This window comes from Plecotus auritus (genome assembly GCF_963455305.1).
Source record: "Plecotus auritus genome assembly, chromosome: 6".
NCBI lineage: Eukaryota > Metazoa > Chordata > Mammalia > Chiroptera > Vespertilionidae > Plecotus > Plecotus auritus.
The window spans coordinates 75,877,092-75,899,071 of NC_137773.1; the positions used below are offsets into that span (position 1 = coordinate 75,877,092).

General features: G+C 40.8%; 1 protein-coding gene across 1 annotated transcript in view; it reads left to right on the plus strand.

Moving 5' to 3' along the window:
• GALNTL6 (polypeptide N-acetylgalactosaminyltransferase like 6) overlaps window positions 1–14,818 on the plus strand; it is a 1,018,136-nt gene extending 1,003,318 nt beyond the window's left edge. Inside the window, exon 13 of the mRNA XM_080673354.1 lies at window positions 13,559–14,818. Coding sequence (XP_080529480.1) covers window positions 13,559–13,726 — 168 coding nt within the window. The 3' untranslated portion in view covers window positions 13,727–14,818. The remainder of the gene's footprint in view (window positions 1–13,558) is intronic.
• Window positions 14,819–21,980: the final 7,162 nt, after the last annotated feature.

Here is a 21,980-nt window from a genome sequence, read left to right on the forward strand (position 1 = left end):
CGAGCCACAGTTTGCCGACCTCTGGACTAGTGCATTACACACATTCCCTCAAACCTCGCAACCATCTGGGCATTGTCAGGTGTAACTCCTGGATACTAGCAGATCTGTGGCAGAGCCAGCATTCAGGTGCAGGTGTGTCTAGCTTTAGACTCTCTCCTCTTTCCTCTGCTGTACTCTTTTAAGAAATCAGATCAATGATGGGAGAGTTCCCATGCCTGATGGATTCAGCACTGCACATAGCAGCCAACCCCATTCTGGGCCACAAGGAGATTCTTGGAGAGGGAAGGTGGCCAGAATCTACCTGCCTTGAGTGGGTGAAGGTCGTTGTCACGCCCCACTTTCTGACCAATCAGCAGCCATCAGCTCTCAGTTGTTCTTGTTTATTCAGGAAGATTTTTTTCCAGCTTTATTGAGATATAATTGACCTAAAACATGGTATGCATTTAAGGTGTACAACATCATGATTTGATATATGTACATACTGCAAAATGATCATCCCCGTAAGTTTAGTTAACACATCCATCACCGTGCATAGTTACAAATTTGTTCTTCTTGTGCTGAGAACTTTAAAGATCTACTCTCTTAGCAACTTTCAGGTATACAATACAGTACTGTTAACCATAGTCACCATGCTGTACATTATATCATCAGAACTTATTCATCTTATAACTGGAAGTTTGTACGTTTTGATCACCTTTACCCATTCCCCTTAGCTTGCAGCTTTTTCTAGATGTGGGTCTTTGCTATCACATACACAAAAAGAAGGGGTATGCTGTGATCTTGCAATTCGGTTCAGTTGCACAATTGTGACCAACAATAGCAGGTACCCAGGATAAGAAATCCCATTCTTGGTTTTCTTTTACCACCAGGGGGACCTCTGTTACAAGAACACCTCAGTAAAAATAGTTAAATCATCCATCAGCATCCAAAACAAGAAACTGTCTCTCTCTTCTTCAACCCCTACATCTAATTGGTCACTAAGACTTGTCAATACCCTCCCCTGGTCAATATCTGGAAAATCCATCCTCTCTTTGCCAGTTCCACAGCCCCTGCCCTAGTTGCAGTCCTTCACATCTTACCCCTGGATAATTAAAATAGCTACCTAAAGGGTACCCTGCTTCCTGTCCTTTCCCCCTCTGACCCTTCTTCCATCCTGAAGTCAGAGGGAGTTTCTAAAATATCCAGACATTGCATTCTTGTGTTTTACAACTTTACCTGGTTTTCTACTGAATAGAAAATAAAGTGCCTTCACCTCCCAATTCTTATCCTAACCCTTCACAATCTGGTAAACATAATGGTTGCACTTTTTACATTGAAAATATTGGTGAGGTATATCCTAATATAGTGTATAACTATAGTACTCTTTCTAAGTAACTCTTGTTATGCCTCCTGCAAATTCAGAGCTATACCCCATATCCTTTTCTTTTTAATTAAGCATTATTATTGGGTTTCCCATATTTATCCCTGTGGCTTATATTGGAGATAGCCCCAAGATCTTGATAAGAAGTGGGGAAGTAATATGGGGAAGGTATGGGAGTTAACAAAGAGTACATTATCAAGGAAGTTACCACTGTGGGTACTAGAGCTCAGCCTACTGGCAATCTCTGGAAATGATATAAAATACACATCAGAGAGCAAGGGAGTTGGGGTATTTATACACCACTCCACTTGGTCTTTGGTTAGGATTGCTCCTGGGTAGGGATGGATTATTCTCTGCTACCTCTGGGCTACTGCTCTTACAACCAGAACTATTCCTAAACCCGGAGAAAGCCCTTAGGAAGACACATACATTGGCCACCTGCTGGAATGCACTGAAGTGGTGAGGCCTGAAGAGCCATGGGCCAGGTCAGGTACTGCATGAAAATCTAGTTGCTCCACAATCCTTCCCAACACTTGGCATAGTCGATTTCTTTTTCAGTTCCTCTTTTCATTTTGTGGTTGTAGACTGCTATCACATGTTTGTTAGCTGTTTTAGATATCATCTTTGTGAAGGATGTGAGCCTTTTGGTCATTTTTAACATTGGTTGTCTGGCTTTTTTTTACATATTTTTTGGAGGATACATACATACGTACATGTTCTTTGTTGGATGTATGCATTGGAAATATCTTATTCTGATCTGTGTCTTCCCTTTTCTCTCTTGTGGGGTATCTTGATGAAGAGCTATTCTTTATGATTAGTGCTTTTTGTGTCCTGTTTAGGAAATCTTTGCCCGCACAACAGTCATGAAGATAGACATTTAAGTTGTCTTTGGAATCTTTATTGTTTGATTTTCAACACTCTGGTATATAATTCCATGAAATATTGTTATGTGTATGATGTAAAAGGGGATTGATTTTTTTCATATTTATATCCAATTGCTCTATCACCATTTATTATATTTAAAGACCATTTTTTCTTACTACATGGAAGTGGTACCTTTGTCATAAGTCAAGGGCCCTTATATACATGGGTCTGTTTATGAATCCTCAAATTTTTACCATCAACTAAACAGTCTTAGCCATACAGAAAGTAAACTAATAGTAATAAACTAACTTAATCTAATAAGAGGTATATCCAAAAACCCACAATAACCATCACTCTTAGTGATGAATGTTAAAATTTTCCTCCAGAGTTTAGGGATAAAATATGATGTCTGCTATCATCACTTTTATTTATCATTAGAGGCCCGGTGCACAAAATTCATGCATGGGGGGGGGGCCTCAACCCAGCCTGCACCCTCTACAATCTGGGACCCCTAAGAGGATGTCCGACTGTCGGTTTAGGCCCGATCCCCTAAACCGGCAGTCGGACATCCTTCTCACAATCCTGGACCACTGGTTCCTAACCGCTCACCTGCCTGCCTGCCTGGTCGCCCCTAACTGCCCCCCACTGCCGGCCTGATCACCCCTCACTGCCTCTGAGTGCCAGCCTGATTGCCCCTAACTGCCCCCCTCCCCCCGCTGGCCTAATTGCCCCTAACTGCCCTCCCCGCCAGCCTGGTAGTCCCTAACTGCCCCCCTGCACTGGCCTGGTCGCCTCTTACTGCCCCCCCCTGCTGTCCTGGTCACCCCTAACTGCCCCCCCTGCTGGCCTGATTGCCCCCAACTGCCTCCCCTGCCATCCTGGTCGTCCCTCACTAACCCCCGCTGGCCTGGTCACCCCACGCAGCCTGCTTATTCAGTCATTTGGTCGTCCCTCACTAACCTCCATGCTGGTCTGGTCCTAGGCAGCCATCTTGTGAGGGTGTAATGGTCAATTTGCATATTATCTCTTTATTATATAGGATTGTACAGCATAGCCTACCTAGAGCAATCAGGCTAGATAAAGAAAATAAAAAGAGTTGGAAATGAAGATATTCAACACTCTATTCACAGATGACATAATTGATATATAAAAAAATCCAAAAGATTGTACATTTAAATTGGTAAAATTAATAAGTACATTTAGCATAGTCATGCAAATAAGATAAATATAAGAAAATCAATTCTATATACTAGCAGCAAAAAATAGAAAATGAAATTAAAAAATGATTTCATTTGATCACCATGAAAAGCATCAAATAACTAGGAATAAATCTCACAACACATGTGCAAGACCTTTACACAGAAACATCACTAAGAGAAAATTTAAAAAATATATAGGAATCTATCAAGGATAATAAGACATCATTGTAAAGATATCAGTTCTCACATGGGTGTTTAGATTTAATGCAAGAAAAAAAAATCACATCCCAGCAAGTTTATTTGTGGAAATTGATCAACTGATTCTGAAATGTATATGGAAATGAAAGGGCCAAGATAGCCAAGAAAATGTTAAGGAAGAAAAAGAACAGTATTAAACACTATGAAAGCACCAGGTATCAAGACATGTAAAAGTACATTTCTAAAGGCAGCGTGTTATTGGCATGAGGAAAGACTGACTGAGACCTGGGTGTTGGTATTTTTGAAAAGCTCCAAAAATGTTCTGATGGGCAATCAGATGGAGAATCATTTTTCTAGCTCTAATTTTTACCTACTTTCTTTACTCCTGTTGGGGTTGGCCCTTCCACTTGTATTCCTATACCATTTTATTGTTCCCTTCTGTGTACCTGTAACATTGTATTATGCCTAGTCAGTCTCCCCTTATAGATGTTAACTACATAAGGGCAGAAACTTTTTCTTGTATATCAATATGGCCTGCCTAATATCTAATATGTAGAGAAGTTCCTAAATAAGCATTCTTTAAATGGCTAAAATAACCATTGAGTTCAATTATTGAAATAATCCCCTCTTTCATGAACCCCAAGCTGTGCGGATAAAACTTAACACATCTCTGTGTCTCCGAATCACATACACAGCCTCCCCAAAGACCGAAAGTAAAAGATTTATTTTACTTGCTCTCTGAAGTGTTCTTATAGTTTAACTTCCATAAAAAAGGGGGGCTTTAAAATAACATTAAACAAGAAATACAAATAAGAAAGTACCTTTCAGACTGAGATGGTAAGAGTGCAACAATCACATTGGCTTAGAAAGTGAGTGAGTGGAATTTGTGGCATGTGCCTGCATTTGACTGTTTATTGTAGCTTATGATGTAAGCCAGGGCTTTGGCCTCTCTGCTCATAAAATCCTTCTGGTCTACAAAGATACCAGATGGAAGGCCACAAAGTTGTTATTTTTGAATCATTCTGGTTAGCTATTGATTTAGGACCAAAAATGAAGAAACTGTACACAAAGAGTTTAATTAAAAGGTGTGTAATTCAACTTTGGTTCTGATACATAAAGCCCTCCTACAAAATCCTGGACTTGTGGTCATACTGAGGCAGTCGCACTATCCCAGGTCAGCCCACTCATTCCTGGACAGTCTCAAGTATTAGCAAGTTCTTCCCTGGCCTTCAGTACCACACAGATTAAATTTCATCCATCTTGCTCAGGTCAGATCCCAAAGGTTTGAACAATGTTTGCCTGATCTTTACTCTTTACTTCTGATTTAATGGCCCAGTTTCTTGCCTCTGCTCTTCACATGGGTCTGCCTCAATCAGCCTCCTAGACATTCACGCCTAACATACTTTGATAGTCCCAGAGAGGGTGATAACCACAGAATATGTTTCTAGCACCTTTTGTTATGAGCTTGTAATACCCTTTTGTTATGAGCAATATATTTGTTAATTTAGCTTAAGTTGGTTAATTTTTCTTCCTTAACTTTACATATACTTGGCTTCTTAATGAGGTCTCAGTATAAAAATAACCCACAGTCTTTTTTCTTATTTTGCTGCACAGACACATCTCTGCAGTATTATAACTGTATAGTTAATCTTTTACACTTGTACAATTATCCATTTGTTTCTATTAAATTCTATCTCACCAGATTTCATCTAACCTAGATTTTGACTCTTTGATCAAATTTATGAGCAATTGAACTAGTTTTCGTTTTCATCACAGCATGCATTCATGCCTTCATCTACGATATTGATCCCAATGCATAAGAACTGAGCCCTCTAGCAAGCGGTAGAGGTGACATTGACCCATTAATGAGAATCATTTGGATGAAGGTCCTCAACCAGATACAAATTCACCTAATAGCAATATCATATAGCTCACATTTCTCCAGCTTTCCCATAAGAACACAAAAGTGGACTTTTCAAACATCTTACTGAAAACCATCTGTACAATGTCTACATCAGACCCATATTTGCAATACAAGACTTTGGTCATTGTACCCTAAGAAAGTATGATTTTCAATTCACATGGATGCTTCAACCACCTTGTCAAAGAAGAGGGAGGATAACTCCCAGGAGAGGGAGGTACTCACCCTGGCACTGAAGCTACCTTCTTAATAAATAGTAGTATCTCCCAATTCTGTTTTCATCTGTATGTCTAACCTCTCTGAAGTCACTTAGTTGTCACAGCCTTTTAACTTTTGCCATTTCTGGGTAACTTGGCAATATCCTTACTGGTTACTGTTTCACCCAACATGACTAACTGCCACTCTCTAGTCACTCAGAAGAAAAAAGGGCCCCATCACAGACCATCTCAGGCTCTAACATAGGGATAAGGGCTCCCTGAATTGAATGCCTGCCAAGATCTGGACTGACAAACCAAAGAATCTTAGTAATGGGAACTATGAAAAAATTAAATTGGTTTGCTAATTAGAACAATTTCTCCCTGCTGGGCAGGTATGGGGTTGGAGCAGTGCTGCTAGTTGGCTCAGGCAAGAGGAGGGATGAAGTAACTCCGAGACCAAGAGCACTGGCTCTGGTTCCTGGGGGAGCTGAGATTTGCATTCCAGCTCTACCTTCGGTACTACTACTTCTGGGATCTTGGGAAACTTCCTTACTATGTGCTTCCTTTTCCTCATTTGAAAATGGAGATAATAATAGTTTCTACCTTAGAAGATGACTGTAATGGCTAAATAAAATTAAAATGCACCTAAGACATGGTACTTAATAAGAGTTCATTTAAAGTTAGCTATTACTATTCCATACAATCTTCTAATTTGATTTTAGCTGTCCAAGTTTACATACAGGAAAAGATGGGCTAGTTAGTCATATTTCTATACTGTATATTTCTGTACTGTTTTAGCTATAGCTAAATATCAGAATGTAAATTCAATGAGACCAGGGATTTTTCTCTGCTTTTTTTTCATGCAGAACCTAAAACAGTGCTTGCCACATAGAAGTACTTAATTAGCATTTGTAGAATGAATAAAGAAATGAACATAGCTCCCATTTGTCGGCATTCGCTATCTCTTCAGATTGCTTATGTGGTTTAGGTAGATAAAATAAGAAAACCTGGGTAGAACATTTAGCACTGCCAGAGACAGATAGATATTCAATAAATAGCAGCTATTACGATGTTTACATGACTCCCACAAGTTCACTGAGGGGAGATAAAAAGCTATGGACAGATAAAAACAAGCTACAGAACAAATGGGTTTTCTCTACTCTGGGGACTTTCAGTCTAGTGGGGAAGCAGACCAAAATAATTCAATAAATTAAGTGTATAGGACAATATGAAAATACAAAACACTGGATTTTACCTGTGTCAGAGAGATAAGCAAGGCTTCTCTGGCAAATTAAGTTTTCAATGGAGACATAAAAGATGAGTAGGAATCCAAGTAAAGAAAGTGATAGAGAAAAAAATCCCAGATACAAGGATCGGCTTGTGCAAAGGCCCTGAGGTTTCTTGGAAGAACAGAGAGAAGCCAGTTGAAAGAAAAGAGTGTGAGGGAAAATTTAAGCTATATGGCCAGACATCTGGCCAGGGGCAGGACCATACAAGACCTTATAGGCCAGGCTAAGAATTTAGCTATGAAACCAGGAAGTCTTTGAATGGCCTGAGAGACATTCAAATTATTCTGGCTGCTCTAAGGAGAATTGAGGATATATTCAGGCCCACCATTTGCCTGTAGCCCAGAAGAGCAAGTGACAGGAGCAGGAGGAGGCGTTGGAGGTCTGCCGTGGCTGACACTGCCTCAGCGCACATACCCAGGGGCTCTGTCAGGACATTAAGAAACATTATTTCTGATTGGCCAAATTAGCCACTGATGCAAGACCAATTTTCTCCTCCTGTGAGGAATTCTACCTGTCAAAGAAAAAAATGGAAATGATAGACAGTAAGGCTGCCTTTTCCTTGTTATGCCTATCAAGGGGTTATTTGCATTTTCCCAGATGCCAAAAGTAAAAATAGGCAGACAAAACCTACCTAATCTGTCTTTCTTCCAGAACTCACAGGATATTCATATATCAATCTTGTCCTTTTCACAGCACCAGGCTGTAGGAGGGCATATATTTTTATTCCTTATCTCATCCCACTTTCCTCCTCTCCACCCCATTCATTTTGCAGATAGAAAACCTAAATCCCTGACCAACTAAGTGACCATCAAAGATTATTGTCAGAGATAAAGCTGGGATTAAAAACTAGCCTCATAATTCCAAACCTTCATTCTCCCATATTCATATTAGACACAAAAGGCATTGGACCTAATGAGTTCTCTCTCACAAAAGCATTCTGTTTCAATGTATGGTACATGGAAATGAATGGTCAATAGGAGTGAGTATTTCAATTCTTCCCCTTTACATAGAGGAGCTATCCTGAGGTCCAGTACACTTACTGGGCTGCTTACTGGGTATCTAAACCTGGATGTTCCAGAAATGTCTCAAACTCATTAGACCTCAAACAGAAATCATCATCATTCCCACCCCCATTCCTGTTCCTTTTTCTGCATTTCTTGCCTCAAAACTGCTTTTCCTCCAGGCATCCACTGATTCCCTCTACCCTAACCCCCACATCCCATTAATCAGACGGCCCCATATGTTACTTCTCAAATATCTCTCACATCATTTCTTGGACACTTCCAACTCATCCCCCATTGCTTTTGCTTTTACCTAAGCTTAAATCCTGATGATTGCAGTAGCCACCAACTGTTCTCTTGGCTAGAGTCCAAGGTCTTCCTTCCCCCCCTCCATTCTCCTCTCTGCCACTAGCATGGTCCACCCAAAATAGGTATCCTGTAGCTCTACTGTTTTAAATCCTCCAATAACTACCCCCAACAGTTGCGTGAACAACCAAGGCTTAGCATTGTACCCTATTCTCTTCATGATCACTCTTCATGATATCATAGTCCGGAACTCTCCACCTTGCACCTTGTGCTCAGCCGTACCAGATAACCCGCTGGTCCTCCACAGCACATCACCTAGCCCTCCATTAACTCTGACATCATCTCCTACCACTCTTCTTCACTTTGGCCTCCTTGCTGTTTCTCTAACCCACCATAGTGCATTCTTGCTTAGCATTTTTGCACAGGCTGTTCCCTCTGTCTGGAACCCTCTTCCCTCACATATTTGCATGGCTAATCCTTTTACCTTCTTCAAGGCCACCCAAATGCTACCTTCTCAATGAGGTTTACCCTTGCCACCTATTTATTTTTTTAATATATTTTTATTGATTTCAGAGAAGAAGGGAGATGGAGGAAGAGATAGAAACATCAATGATGAGAATCATTGATCGGCTGCCTCTTGCACGCCCCCTACTGGGGATCGAGCCCACAACCTGAGTATATGCCCTTGACCAGAATCAAACCCGGGACCCTTCAGTCTGCAGGCCGACGCTCTATCCACTGAGCCAAACCAACTAAGGCACCCTTGCCACCTATTTAAATTTGCATACTGATTATATATTTTACCTATTATGCTCATCATTTACTAGTATTGTCAGTGCCCCAATACCCCACCTTTACCCCTCCCTCTAACATGTAAGTTTCAGAAGGCAGGGAATTTTTGTCTTCTTAAGTTTATTGATAAATTTTAACCACCCAAAACAGTACCTGATAAATAGTAGGTTTCAAATGAATTTTTGTTGAATAAATTGAATGCATAGATGTACATGTTATTTCACATTTCTCTTTTCACATGTTCTTCTCTATGTCGGAAATACCCTAATCCATTCTATTCCCCAAAGTCTATAATCTTATTGATACTTTTTTTTACTTCAAACATTTCTTGTTTACCTATTGGTTTCCCCAACTTCTTGGGTCAGGAGAATACATCTTATCTTTCTATGCCTATCTCCTAATACATCCCAGAAAATAATAGGCACTTAATAAGTATTTGTTGAACTCAAGTGACCTGAATAATGTCGTATTTCAAGAAAAGGGCCTAAATGCATAGATCACATACAAACTGACCAAATTACACAGAAGAGCTTATTCTAGAACCATCAATGACCTTTATCCCATAAGTTCTTTTGCTTAACACAGAAGGCACTGGTATATCAAGTTGGATAACTGGTTGAGGCAGATCTTAATGTTTGCAAATTTTATTTTTCCAGGGCTTCAGAAATTGTAATTAGGTCTTGAATAGCTAGTCTCAGACCAGATGGTTAGTACATTCTGATTTTTAGAATTGGGGAATGCTCCTTGGCTAAAAATAAATTAAGAGAAGTGGAGAATGGAATCACTATCACTTAGTTATTTATTACATGTAGGACATTGTGCCAGCAAGTTTACATATATCAGCTCTTATCCTTCCAACAAACTTGTGAAATAGATATCATGTCTATATTTTACAGATGAGGAAGCTGAGGTTCAGAGAATTAAATAGTTGTCCAAGGTCACACAACAAGTAAGAGGCATGACTGGAATTTGACCCTAATGCCCCGTGGAACAAAATCCCAGCCCTTTACTAGGTTGCTTCCCCTCCCACAGTGTGGGAGTTTTAGTCTCAGACTCATCTTCCTATGCATTATGAACTTACCCACCTGTTTTATTGTCTTTGCATCTGTGGTGTCTGGTTCTTTTATTCATCTGAACACAGTGTGGAATGTTTCCTACAATGTACTCATTCTTTCAAAGTTCAGACCCTATGGAAGTATGAAATGTAATAAAACTTAATGCTGGCCTGCAAATGCTACCAAGTCTGACACAGAAGCCAACCAAATCACAGGCCTCCTTGGAAGAGATGCCCCTTTCAAATGAGCTACCTGAAAAATCCCACCCACCCCTTTCACAACGTGGACTGACTGACCTGCTTTGATTCTAAAGGGCAGGTCTATAAACCTAGACATGAACTTTTTTCATTTCCTGCTCAAGAATTTCTAATTTCTTATTAAAAACAAAAACAAATAAAAGCAAGGGAGGAAGCAGTCAGGGAAGGTGGAAGGAGCACGGGAGAGGAAGTTTGTTGCAATTACATTTTGAACAGCGAGATATATGCTATGACCGTCCCCTGGGACTGACCAAAGAATAGTCCAGTTTTTAAAAGCACTTTAAGGAGGGTTTTTATGAATGACAGACTTGCCAACGCACTGAGAAACCTATTCCAAAGAAAAAAACTATATTCAGTTTGGTTACAGCCATCTGTTGTCATGACCGAGGCCATGAAGGGTAGAGGAGTAAAAAGCTATTATAGAGCAAGAGACCATATTCACTAACGATTGCTCAACCCACTGACTTAATTCCAGCCGGGGAAAGCATCAGTAAAGACAGTTAATAATCAAAAAGCATAGCTGAGTAGAAACATAAAGATGACAATTATGTAGCCCCCAAGGTCAAACATGGACAATGCATGCTGTGGGGAAGGCTGAAGATGCTTCCAGAAGCTTGACCTCTAGGACCTACTGGATACTCCAAAGACAAGAGTGAGCAGAACTCGGTCTGTAACCAGCGAGCAATCAATCTGTTGGTCCACTGCTTATGTTGATAGTCTCTGGTTTTATGTCCCATCATTTGTCACTGTCATGATTGACCTTTGGAATAAAATGTACATCATTCCATTTCATGGCTGGGAGAGGCCTTAGAGTTTGATCTTATCTACACCCCCTCCCCCCGTTTTACTGATGAAGTTTCTCAGACATAGATTTAAGGAATTCAAGTTCTGTTCAACTTTCATGAGAACATGAAGTGCAATAGCAGAAAACATATTCTGGATTTTCCAGGGTAGTGCTGAATTTGCATATCCTTTCTGGTTGGCCCCATGCGTATACCTGTATTTGTCAGAGCATGTGTGCCAATTTGATATTTGAAAAAATATGATCACCTTATGGCTCAGAAAATAAGGTTGGAGAAAATAAAATCTTCATAAAATCTAGTTTGGCTTGTGCATCCACGCTGAGGTGCACAAACCGGTAAAGGAAAGAGAATAAAAACAGGTACTTTTTTAAGCTTTCATGGAAATACGTGTTTTGGGGGAGAAACTGCAAACATATGGAGGTCCCCACTTGAGCTATTGATAAAGGTGACAATAGGAAGAAATACAGATAGTTGGGGGCAGGTAGTGAATGGAGTGAATTAGAATTTAGCAGGTCCATAGAATGGAGTGAATTAGAATTTAGCAGGTCCATAGAATTAATTTTCATGCATTTTAACAGCTTAAGAATGCTCTGTGAAAAACATATCTAAATACATTACCCCCATGCAGCTAATCTGGAAAGAGACTGAGCATGAGAGGATGCTGGGAAGGATGAAAGCAAGGGGGTGAAGGAGACTGCTGCCCAGGGAGCTACCGTGGCTGTCGTGGCTGTCGGAAGGGATCTGTGATGGCAAGGATGGACCCCAAGAGAGAGGGATGTGGGATGAGCTGCAGGGCACTCTCCTTCCTCCAAGAATCTGCTCCCTCCACTCAAAGTAGGAGACAGTTCCTCAGAGCCTCCCCTGAAGTCAAACAGCAGCCCAGTTGGTGGGGTGGTGGGGTGGGGGGTTGGGGTGGGAAGGAGGCCTCAGGAGCGTTCTTTGTGTAAGAAAAGTAAAATCCACAGTAGACTCAGGAACCCATAAAGAGAATAGAAGAACGAGCCTTTGTATTAGGCACAGCTCTTTCTTTACACTGAAACTAGAAACATGAATACTAAATTGCAGGCAGCTGCCTTTCTCCTTCCTCCCTTCACTCGGTGCCTAACTATGCAAACATCCGGGCCCTAAAAGAACATCAAATACAGGTTGGTGGAGTCTTAACATCCAGGAGCAATCCAGCAATGTTTACACAGGGTGCCTGAGAAACTCTTAGATTCTAAAAGCATTGCAAGTCTAATATTCCCCAGTGAAAGAACACAGTCAGAGCCTCTAAACATTTCCTGAGGTAAATAAGACAACATTAGTTGACCCTCACATTTAAGCAGTGATTTGGGGAGGTTTTTACATGTTATTGGCACTTTTCTTTTTTAGCATAGACATTGTAAGAGACAAAAGTTTTATTGCTACTTAAGAAAGGATCCTTTTCTCTTAGCATTAACTTCCTCTTTCTACTCGCACAATAAAAGAGGGTGTGTGTTAATAAAGCCAATCAGATAGTGAGCTTGCTCCCCTCTTATGCTTGTGTGCCCCGCTAGTACCTTTCATTCAGAGGGCTGTTATCTTTATCATGTACTTTAGCAACCTTTTTTTTTTAAATGAACACTGTCTCCTCCATTTTCCAGAAAGCAATGAGAATTGTACCACAGGAATGACAGTAAAGGGATTGAGAAGAGACTGAAGTTCAAGTGCTAACAAATTTGAGTTTGTACGTTGAGATATTGCCTATGTGTCTCAGCCCCTTCCCCATATTCATTTTCTGATTAAGGCAACTGAGCACCTACCTCATTTTGGTTCCTGTTTCTTTTGTAGTTCCCCTTCCAGTGGAAGGCTCAGTACAAGGGTAGGAAAAATTCTGACTGTTCTAGTTGTGTGTATGTGTGTGTGTGTGTGTGTGTTTCTGTTTATGGACAAAATGATCATTTTTGTATACATGCCTCTCCCCAAATAACTAGATTATTAACTACTTGATAAGCAACCTCACATGCTTACTATCTTCAAAACCCAAGCAAGAAGCAAAATGTCTACCACAGAGTAAAAAAATGATAGACTGTTTTTTTAAAAAAAAATCACTGAATGAATGAATTCTTTGCTTCTGATTGAACCTGCTTAGAGGCCTTACTTAGTACGGATGGATTCCAGGAAACCATGTTCCATGTGCAACTCAAGCTGCTTTTGTTTGATTTGGGGACATAATCTGTTTTTTTACACTATGAGTATAAACTGAAATATGAACAGGGATATTTTGCTCCCTCTGTATGTTTTGGGTTCTAACCATTCGCCATATATTATGTCGTCGTTTCTTTCTGATCTCTCCAGGACAGAACATTATTCCATCCTGTGAGCAACAGCTGCATGGATTGCAACCCCGCAGAGAAGAAGATTTTCATGGCCAGATGTGACCCCCTATCTGAGACTCAGCAGTGGATTTTTGACCATATTAATATGACTGTTTTAGAAAAATTTAACCACCATGCCAGCTCCTAGAAAGAAAGAAGAAGGGGTGATTACCTCCAGTTCTAAAAAACTAAAATTTCTCCAGCACCGGGGTGGAAGGCATCAGGAATAACATTTCCTAGATCTAGGAAGCCTGGTTTAAAGACCCATAAATGCCATGTCAAAGTAGGTTGTCCTGGAGAACTTCCTGCATCTGAAGAACTTGGCTGACAACCTCCCCAGCTGCTTCTGAGAACTTGAGACTAGCCGGTCCCTTGCTGGCCAAGGGAGAAGATTATTTAGGGACGTTGCAAAACAACTGCTGAGTTAATAAATCCTAGCATTTCTCAGGTCAAATCCTGCAGTAGTGAGTAGCTATGAATGGATCCTATCATTCGGGCGGGAGGGGGGTGGAAATGGAGTGCATGACTGCTCTGACAACCTGAAGGTACCGCAGGGGTAGAACTAGCCACGCAGAACAGAACGCTGAATGGGTGAGCTGGACTCTTTGGTGCCATTCTCTGACTAAGAATGGGTTAAGCAGGTTTAACCCTTAAAAGTGCTGCAGATGATTTTAGAGTGCTCATACCATTCTGTTTTCTTGTTGTTGTTTTTTTAAATGAAGGTGTGCTATGTAATGTAAGACTTAAATGACATCATGAAATGGACTTCCAGTGTTCCCATTTTTGCACCGGCCATTTTCCTTTTCCAGCAGAAGTAACTTATTTTTCATAAAAGTTCATGCTCCATCATTCAGCTGAAGTTCGAACTCAGTGCCCTTGTATGAATCCACTTTAAAAACAAAATCAGAACACTATGCTACCAGGTTACTCCAAAGAGAACGATTTCACAGAAGCAGCAAAACTATGTAAGGTTTAGGAGAGGGATTTCCTTAGGAAATCTATTTTTACTTTTCTATTATTTTTAGAATTCCAAAAGTCTGATGTTTGTCCAGTCATAATTTTTATTAAGGAAGGGAATGGAGTGAGGTTGATGTAATTTGTTTAAGGAGATTCTTAAACTCAAATAAATTTACACTCCAAGTGATGTGTGACAATGTCTCAGTTCGCTTCCATTCTGTTTGGTCAGCCCTCGGGACATAGAAGTGGTTTTATTTGCTTGGTTTTAGATATATTTTGTTTTATGTCACTGATATTAATGACGTTTTTATTTTACTTGGAAGTGCACAGGAGGAATTTCCATTAATAAAATGCTTCTGACACTGTTTTCTGTAAATGGGACAATATTTCAGAGGTGAAGAAAGGAATGATTAAAAAGCTAAATGGAACATTTAATCCTTAAGACAATTTTTTTTTTACTTTGCAATAATAATGGGGGTGGGAGAGGAATATATAGGGATCAAAATGGGTCTTTAGAGAAAAAAATTACGTTTATTTTACATTTCTCAAGTTTTTTTTCAAGTAGAAAGAAGTGTTCATTGTGCTTTCATTATTTTCTCTTAATGTGGTCTCCTTGTTAAAATGTACACATCATCTTGAATATAGAAGCAGTGAATTTTAGAATTGGGAAGACTCAGTCCAATCCCTTTGTTTTTATAGATAAATGACATAAGCACAGAGAGGGTGGTCCTAATTCCTGGGAGGGCAGAGGGGTCTTCTGACCCTAAGTCAGTGCTTTTTCTCTTGCTCTGTGTTGCCTCACTCTGCTACCCGAGGCGGTTCTGATTATTACTCTGATTTAAGTTACAATTTCCCATCACTAGATGAAACATTACCCCTCCCTGGGGATGCCTACAAGAGTAGCATTCACGCTCAGAAGCTTTACTCTATGAAACCTCTTCTTGTAAATGTTCATGGTTTTGTTCTCTCCTCAAAATCTAATCAAAATGTCCAGTTAAACTGCCCTGCTAATAACTGGGGAAGAGCTATTTTGTTATCTTTACTGATTTTTCAAGCATTCTTTTGAAGAACTCTTCTTTTTAAACTGACAGATTTTTTTTTTAAGTAGGTCAAGAGATCTTGAAGGTTTCAAGATGCATAGTAGAGAAAATCAATAATGAAAAATGAACCTGTGTACTGGGCAATTCAGAGAGTGAGGGAAGCTTTGTCTCAAGTGTTCAGAGAGCAATCTGGTTTTAGAAGTAGAAGTGCCTATAAAAATTCACATTATGTCATTAATCAGTTGACTGCTATTTACACTTCTACGCAAGTGCCAACACTAGGTCCTGCACCCTGTACAGCTGTATGTTAGATGCTCTAATCATGGGAAGCTAGCCATAGCATGTTGGACACTGTCCTCTGAGAAAGCCTGGATATTGCCTCATTTTAATGTAACCTGCAGGATCAACAAAGATTGGTTTCCTGATTATAGATAAACTACCTTTTAGATCTAATCTCACCTTTGAGTCCAAGGATGTAATATAAAAAGTTAAAACTAACAACAAAAAAAAAAAAAAAAAAAAAAAAAACTTAAGAGAACCTTGACACAATCAAAGCCAAAATTGAAACTTCCAACTGACAAAAAAAAATTGTTAAATGTTTGCAAATGGGGACCATCCCAATAGAATAAAATGAAGCCAAAAGAATCTCCCCCTGAGCAGCAGGGCAAGGCTCTTGCAATAAGCACATTTCAGGAGGCATTCCCCATACCACTAAAGGTTGGGACTCTACTTACTTGAAATACCACTAATACCATTCTGAAAAGTAGGAAATTACATATGTTGGTGTATCTATTTGGCCAAGAGGACTGAACAGTTTTCAGAAAGATTCTCTTCTCTGGAAATAACATGATTTAGTTGTTGATCAGTACTCTACTGTTCAGAATGAGAGGAAAAATGTCATAAAGTTAATCTGATCTCAAAAATTACTGCTTCTCCATAAGAGATGTCTTTGTCAGAAGTTAGGAAGTAGTTAATTTTTTAAATCCTTGTTGTATATTTACTGAGAGATGTCTGTACTGGAAAACAGTTGTGAACTAATTGTGGGATTTATACTTTGTTCCAAGGCTGGATTAGCACCATGGCAATAATGAAGTATTGGTGTCTATGTCTACTACTATTTAGTTAAAAATATTAATGTGATCACATGACTTGTTTTAAATGTATTCATTATATCCAAGGACTCAGTGAATAATGCCAGTCAAGAGGAGAAACCAAGATGGCGGCATAGGTAAACACCTAAACTGCTGCCTCGCACAACAATTTCAAAACTACAGTTAAAAGACAAAACAGACATTATCCAGAACCACAGGAATGCTGGCTGAGTGGAAATTCTACAACTAAAGGGGGGAAAAAAGCACACTGAGACTCAGAGGAGCTGCAGGAGGCAGAGGTACTGAGATGCGCACATGGAGATAACTGGCAACTGAGTGTGCGGCTGGCTTTCTCAAGTGGGAGGGAGACAAAAGCTCCCAACTGAGCTGAACTCCAGTTCCAGGCGAGACTCTGGGGACCCAGACTCATACAGGGTGAAACTGGACTGTCAGGAAACAGAAAAGCACACTGAGACTCAGAGGAACTGCGGAAGGCAGAGGTACCGAGGCGCATGCGAGCTGAGAGGGTGGGCAACTGTGTACGTGGCTGGCTTTCTCAAGCGGGAGGGAGACAAAAGCTCCCGACTGGACTGAACTCCAGTTCTGGGCAACACTCTGGGGACCCAGGCTCATTTGGGGAGAAACTGGACTGTCTGGCAGTGGGCGGAACTCAAGGGCTTTCTCTCAGAGGTGCTTGCAGTGATTACCATGGGACACTGAGACACAGGGGCCTATTAGGGCAGGGCTGATGGGAAACCAATGCTTCTGCTCTGCCCTGAGACTCCGCCCATTCAAGCTGAGCACAGAGGCTTTTGCAAGTCTTCTCCCATAAGGGTGTTTCCAGCACAGAAGTTCTCCCAGCGTAGACACAGCTGATCCTCACAGCCAATTGGCCTGTCGGTCAATTCCTCCCAGTGATACCAACAACAATCAAGGCTTAACTACAACAAGACTGTGCACACAGCTCACAAAGGGGTGCACCAAGAGTGTCCACCTCAGGTAACTGGGGAGGCTAAGCCATTGGGCCCTACAGGACACCTAGCACGCAAAGCCACTCTATCAACTCAGGGAAGCAGCAAAAATGTGGAGAACAAAAAAACAGATCACAAATGAAAGAAATGGAGGAAAGCAAATGACTGGATATAGAGTTCAAAACCACGGTTATAAGGTTTTTCAAGAATTTTATAGAAAAGGCTGATAAATTTAGCAAGATATGAAAAAGGACCAACTAGAAATTAAACATACACTGACTGAAATAAAAAAAATTATAAAGAGATCTAACAGCAGACTAGAGGATCGCAAGAATCAGTCAAAGATTTGAAATACAAAGAAGCAAAAAACACTCAACAGGAAAAGAAAAAAGAATACAAAAATATGAAGATAGTGTAAGGAGACTCTGGGACAACTTCAAGCATACCAACATCAGAATTATGGGGGTGCCAAAAGGAGAGAGAGTGCAAGATACTGAAAACCTATTTGAAGAAATAATGACAGAAAACTTCCCCCACCTGGTGAAAGAAACAGACTTACAAGTCCAGGAAGTGCAGAGTACCCCAAACAAAAGGAATCCAAAGAGGACCACACCAAGACACATCATAATTAAAATGCCAAGAGCAAAAGACAAAGAGAGAATATTAAAAGCAGCAAGAGAAAAACAGTTAGTTACCTACAAGGGAGCAACCATACAACTGTCAACTGATTTCTCAACAGGAACTATGCAGGCCAGACTGGAGTGGCAAGAAATATTCAAAGTGATGAATAGCAAGAACCTACAACCAAGATTACTCTACCCAGCAAAGCTATCATTCAGAATTGAAGATCTGATAAAGAGCTTCTCAGATAAGAAAAAGCTAAAGGTGTTCATCACCACCAAACCTGTATTATATGAAATGCTGAAAGGTATTCTTTAAGAAGAGGAAGAAGAAGAAAAAGGTAAAGATAAAAATTATGAACAACAAATACATATCTATCAACAAGTGAATCTAAAAATCAAGTGAATAAAAAAATCTGATGAACAGAATAAACTGGTGAGTAAAATAGAATCAGGGGCATAGAAAGGGAGTGGACTCACAATTCTCGGGGGGAAAGGGGTGTAGGGGGTGTGGGAAGAGACTGAACAAAAATCGTACACCTATGGATGAGGACAGGGGTGGGGGGAGGGTAAGGGTAGAGGGTGGGGTGGGAACCGGGTGGAGGGGAGCTATGGGGGAAAAAAGAGGAACAATTGTAATAATATGAACAATAAAGATTTATTAAATTAAAAAAAAGAATAATGCCAGTTAAAGCATTATTTTGTGAATTAATAACATAGAGCTTTATAAAATAAACTAGGGGCCTGGTGCACGAAATTCGTGCATGGGGAAGGGGTCTCTCAGCCCAGCCTTCCCCCTCTCACATACTGGGAGCCCTCAGGGGATGTCCTACTGATGACTTAGGCCGGCTCCCTATTGGAGCAGTCTGTCCTCCCTTTGCGGAAGGTGACCGGGCTGATCAGGGGAAGGCGCCAGCCCCATCACCCTGCTGCTGCAGCCACTGCCAGTCATGGCAGCCACCAAGATATTTTCATCAACATGGACTCCTGTCCCTTCACCATGAAAAAATGACAACTTTCTTTAGGCATTTTCAAGATGTGCCTTTCATAAGATAGGACATTTCTCTCTTTATTTACTTTTTTTTTATCCTCACCTGAGGATATGTTTCCATTGATTTTTTCCCCTTCCTTCCGATTCCAGGCTCGGCCCCTTCCCAAGCCTACAGCCTCTGCCCCAGGCTGTAGGTTTGGGAAGTGGGTACCCCCATCCCCCAAGCTTAAAGCCTCTGCGGGATGGCTGCTGGGAGTGACCTGGGTGCCCAGGAGGTTCCCAAGACCCAGGTATGTATGCAAATTAACTTCCATCTTTATTGGGTTAATTTGCATACTCACTCTGATTGGCTATGGGCGTAGCAGAGGTATGGTCAATTTACATGTTCCTCTATTATTAGGAAAGATGCATAACATATATTGAAAGTGGATTTATAACCAATTAAGGAGAATGTTAGGCCCATTCTATTCTGTATCTTGCAAAACATAAAACCAATGCCAACACTTGACATCATTTCTTTTAGGGGCAATTATATATGGTTGGTTGTTTTTCTTAAAGTAAAAACAGCCAAAAGGTAAATAAAGGTCATATAAATAACTACTTTGTGCTTCTTGCCCTTCCATAAAAAAAGATACCTTCTATTTCAATCCTTTTATAACTATCTCCATAAGAATAGCAAAAAAGGATTTTTTTATTGGAAAGACCAGCACTATCAAGTTTACGTCAGGCCAATCAAAAGAGCCAATGACACTTTACAAAGGCCACGGTCCAGTCAAGGAAGGCCACACCCACCACTGTATTGACATTCCCTGACTGGGACCTCACACACCTGAGGACCAGGACAGAATTGATGGCAAGACTTTGACACACCCCCTGCTTTTGACTTCCCATCTAAAGTGTTACAGAATCTTTCCCAGGAGTGGACAGTTTCCCCCGACCTTCAAATGCTGCCGGGTTATATTATTCAGAATTTGGAAGCATCCTAATAATATGTGATTCTTGAGAACCTTGACTTATCCCTGGCAAACCGTTTAGGAAGGCTGTAATATGCTTTCATAAAGAGGTGCTGGAGATAAGGAAGTCAGGCCTGGGAATAAGGCATTTTATATACACCCTGCAAAAGAAAACCTCAAAGGAAAAGTATTTTTAAGTGATTCCCTATGATTCTGGGAGTAAATATAAATGGCGAGAGGTAAATTGTATCTCTACACGTGGGTGCACATAATCCTCTCCATCCAGCTCGTCAACAAGTTCTTCCCTTGCCATCATAACTCTCAGATGACACCACTAACTGTAATTACTCTCCATGTGTGGAGCTGTGGCGAGGACACCGAAGCGTGACAAGTGGCCGGTCTTCCCCACACTGCCGACATTGGAAGATTGCTCTTTGATTAATGTCTGTAGCCTTTGCTTGCAGAACTGGGAGCTGTTTGCAACTCTATTTGGTAGACTTGACATTGGCCTGAAGCTTTTATTCGCAGCCACTCATCTATCCACTTGACGCACCAGGCTGGCGTGTCTGGCACTGTGACTTAGCAGACAGCAACCGGGGCACATGTTTGGCACTTCACTTCAGAGAGGGAGACCTGGGAGCATTTATCTACCCCTCCTGCCTGAAGTTGCCCCCTCCAGCTCACCCCACAATAGCCTCCCAAGGTTTCCGCAATCTGCCACTCTCCACATTTGCTTGGTCCAATAGTGGTGTGACCGGCCTCAGTACAGAAAGGCCGGCTACATTTCAGAATCTTGTTGTGGATGATTTTATTCTGTCCTTGTATTCACCTTGGGGAGGATTGTTTATCACTGAGTGACATAGGTCCTGGTTTACCAGGGAGACTCCTGCTTGATGCCTGCTGTCCTGCGTAATTACTGATAGTGCCCCCTTTTACTTTTAAAAGTGTCCTAGTTTGTATAGCAAAGTATATGGTGGCTCTACCTATAATACACTAGCCCCGTGGTCAGCAAACTGCGGCTCGCGAGCCACATGCGGCTCTTTGGCCCCTTGAGTGTGGCTCTTCCACAAAATACCACGGCCCGGGCAAGTCTATTTTGAACAAGTGGCGTTAGAAGAAGTTTAAAAAATTTGGCTCTCAAAAGTAATTTCAATCGTTGTACTGTTGATATTTGGCTCTGTTGACTAATGAGTTTGCCGACCACTGCACTAGCCTGTTTACTTCCCGGTTCCTCTCTAGGGAAAGTTCAAATGTCCTTTACTTATCAATGCCTGTCATCTACAAGAAATCAGCTAGTCTCACCCCCGCCCTTCAAACAGGAACAGATGAAACCAGTTATATTTTATGATTATCTATTGCATTCACATGTTTCTTTACAAGTTGCTTAATGAAACCCTTTTAATAAGGGTTCTTACACTCATCTAAGTGTTTTTTCCCTAAATTAAGACAATTCTAATTTAAATGTTTTCTTAATTTAAAAATTTTTATTTGAAATCAACTATGTTATTTTATACTTTTCAAGCTAAAAAACAGGAGGTCCTCCCTACTAGTCATATTATTAATTCTCAGTGTTAATAGTAAGGGATAGAGATAGATAGATGGAGAGAGAGAGAGAGAGAGTCTATCTGACATTGATCATATGACTATCCTTATGAAGAAACTGGAGGGCTCAGAGTCAAGGGGTTGTCAGGTCAAGGTCATACAACAAGTTAACAGCAGATCCAGAACTAGAATTAGGGCCTTTCAATGCTCAGTTCTCAGCCTTTTCAGCTCTCCCCC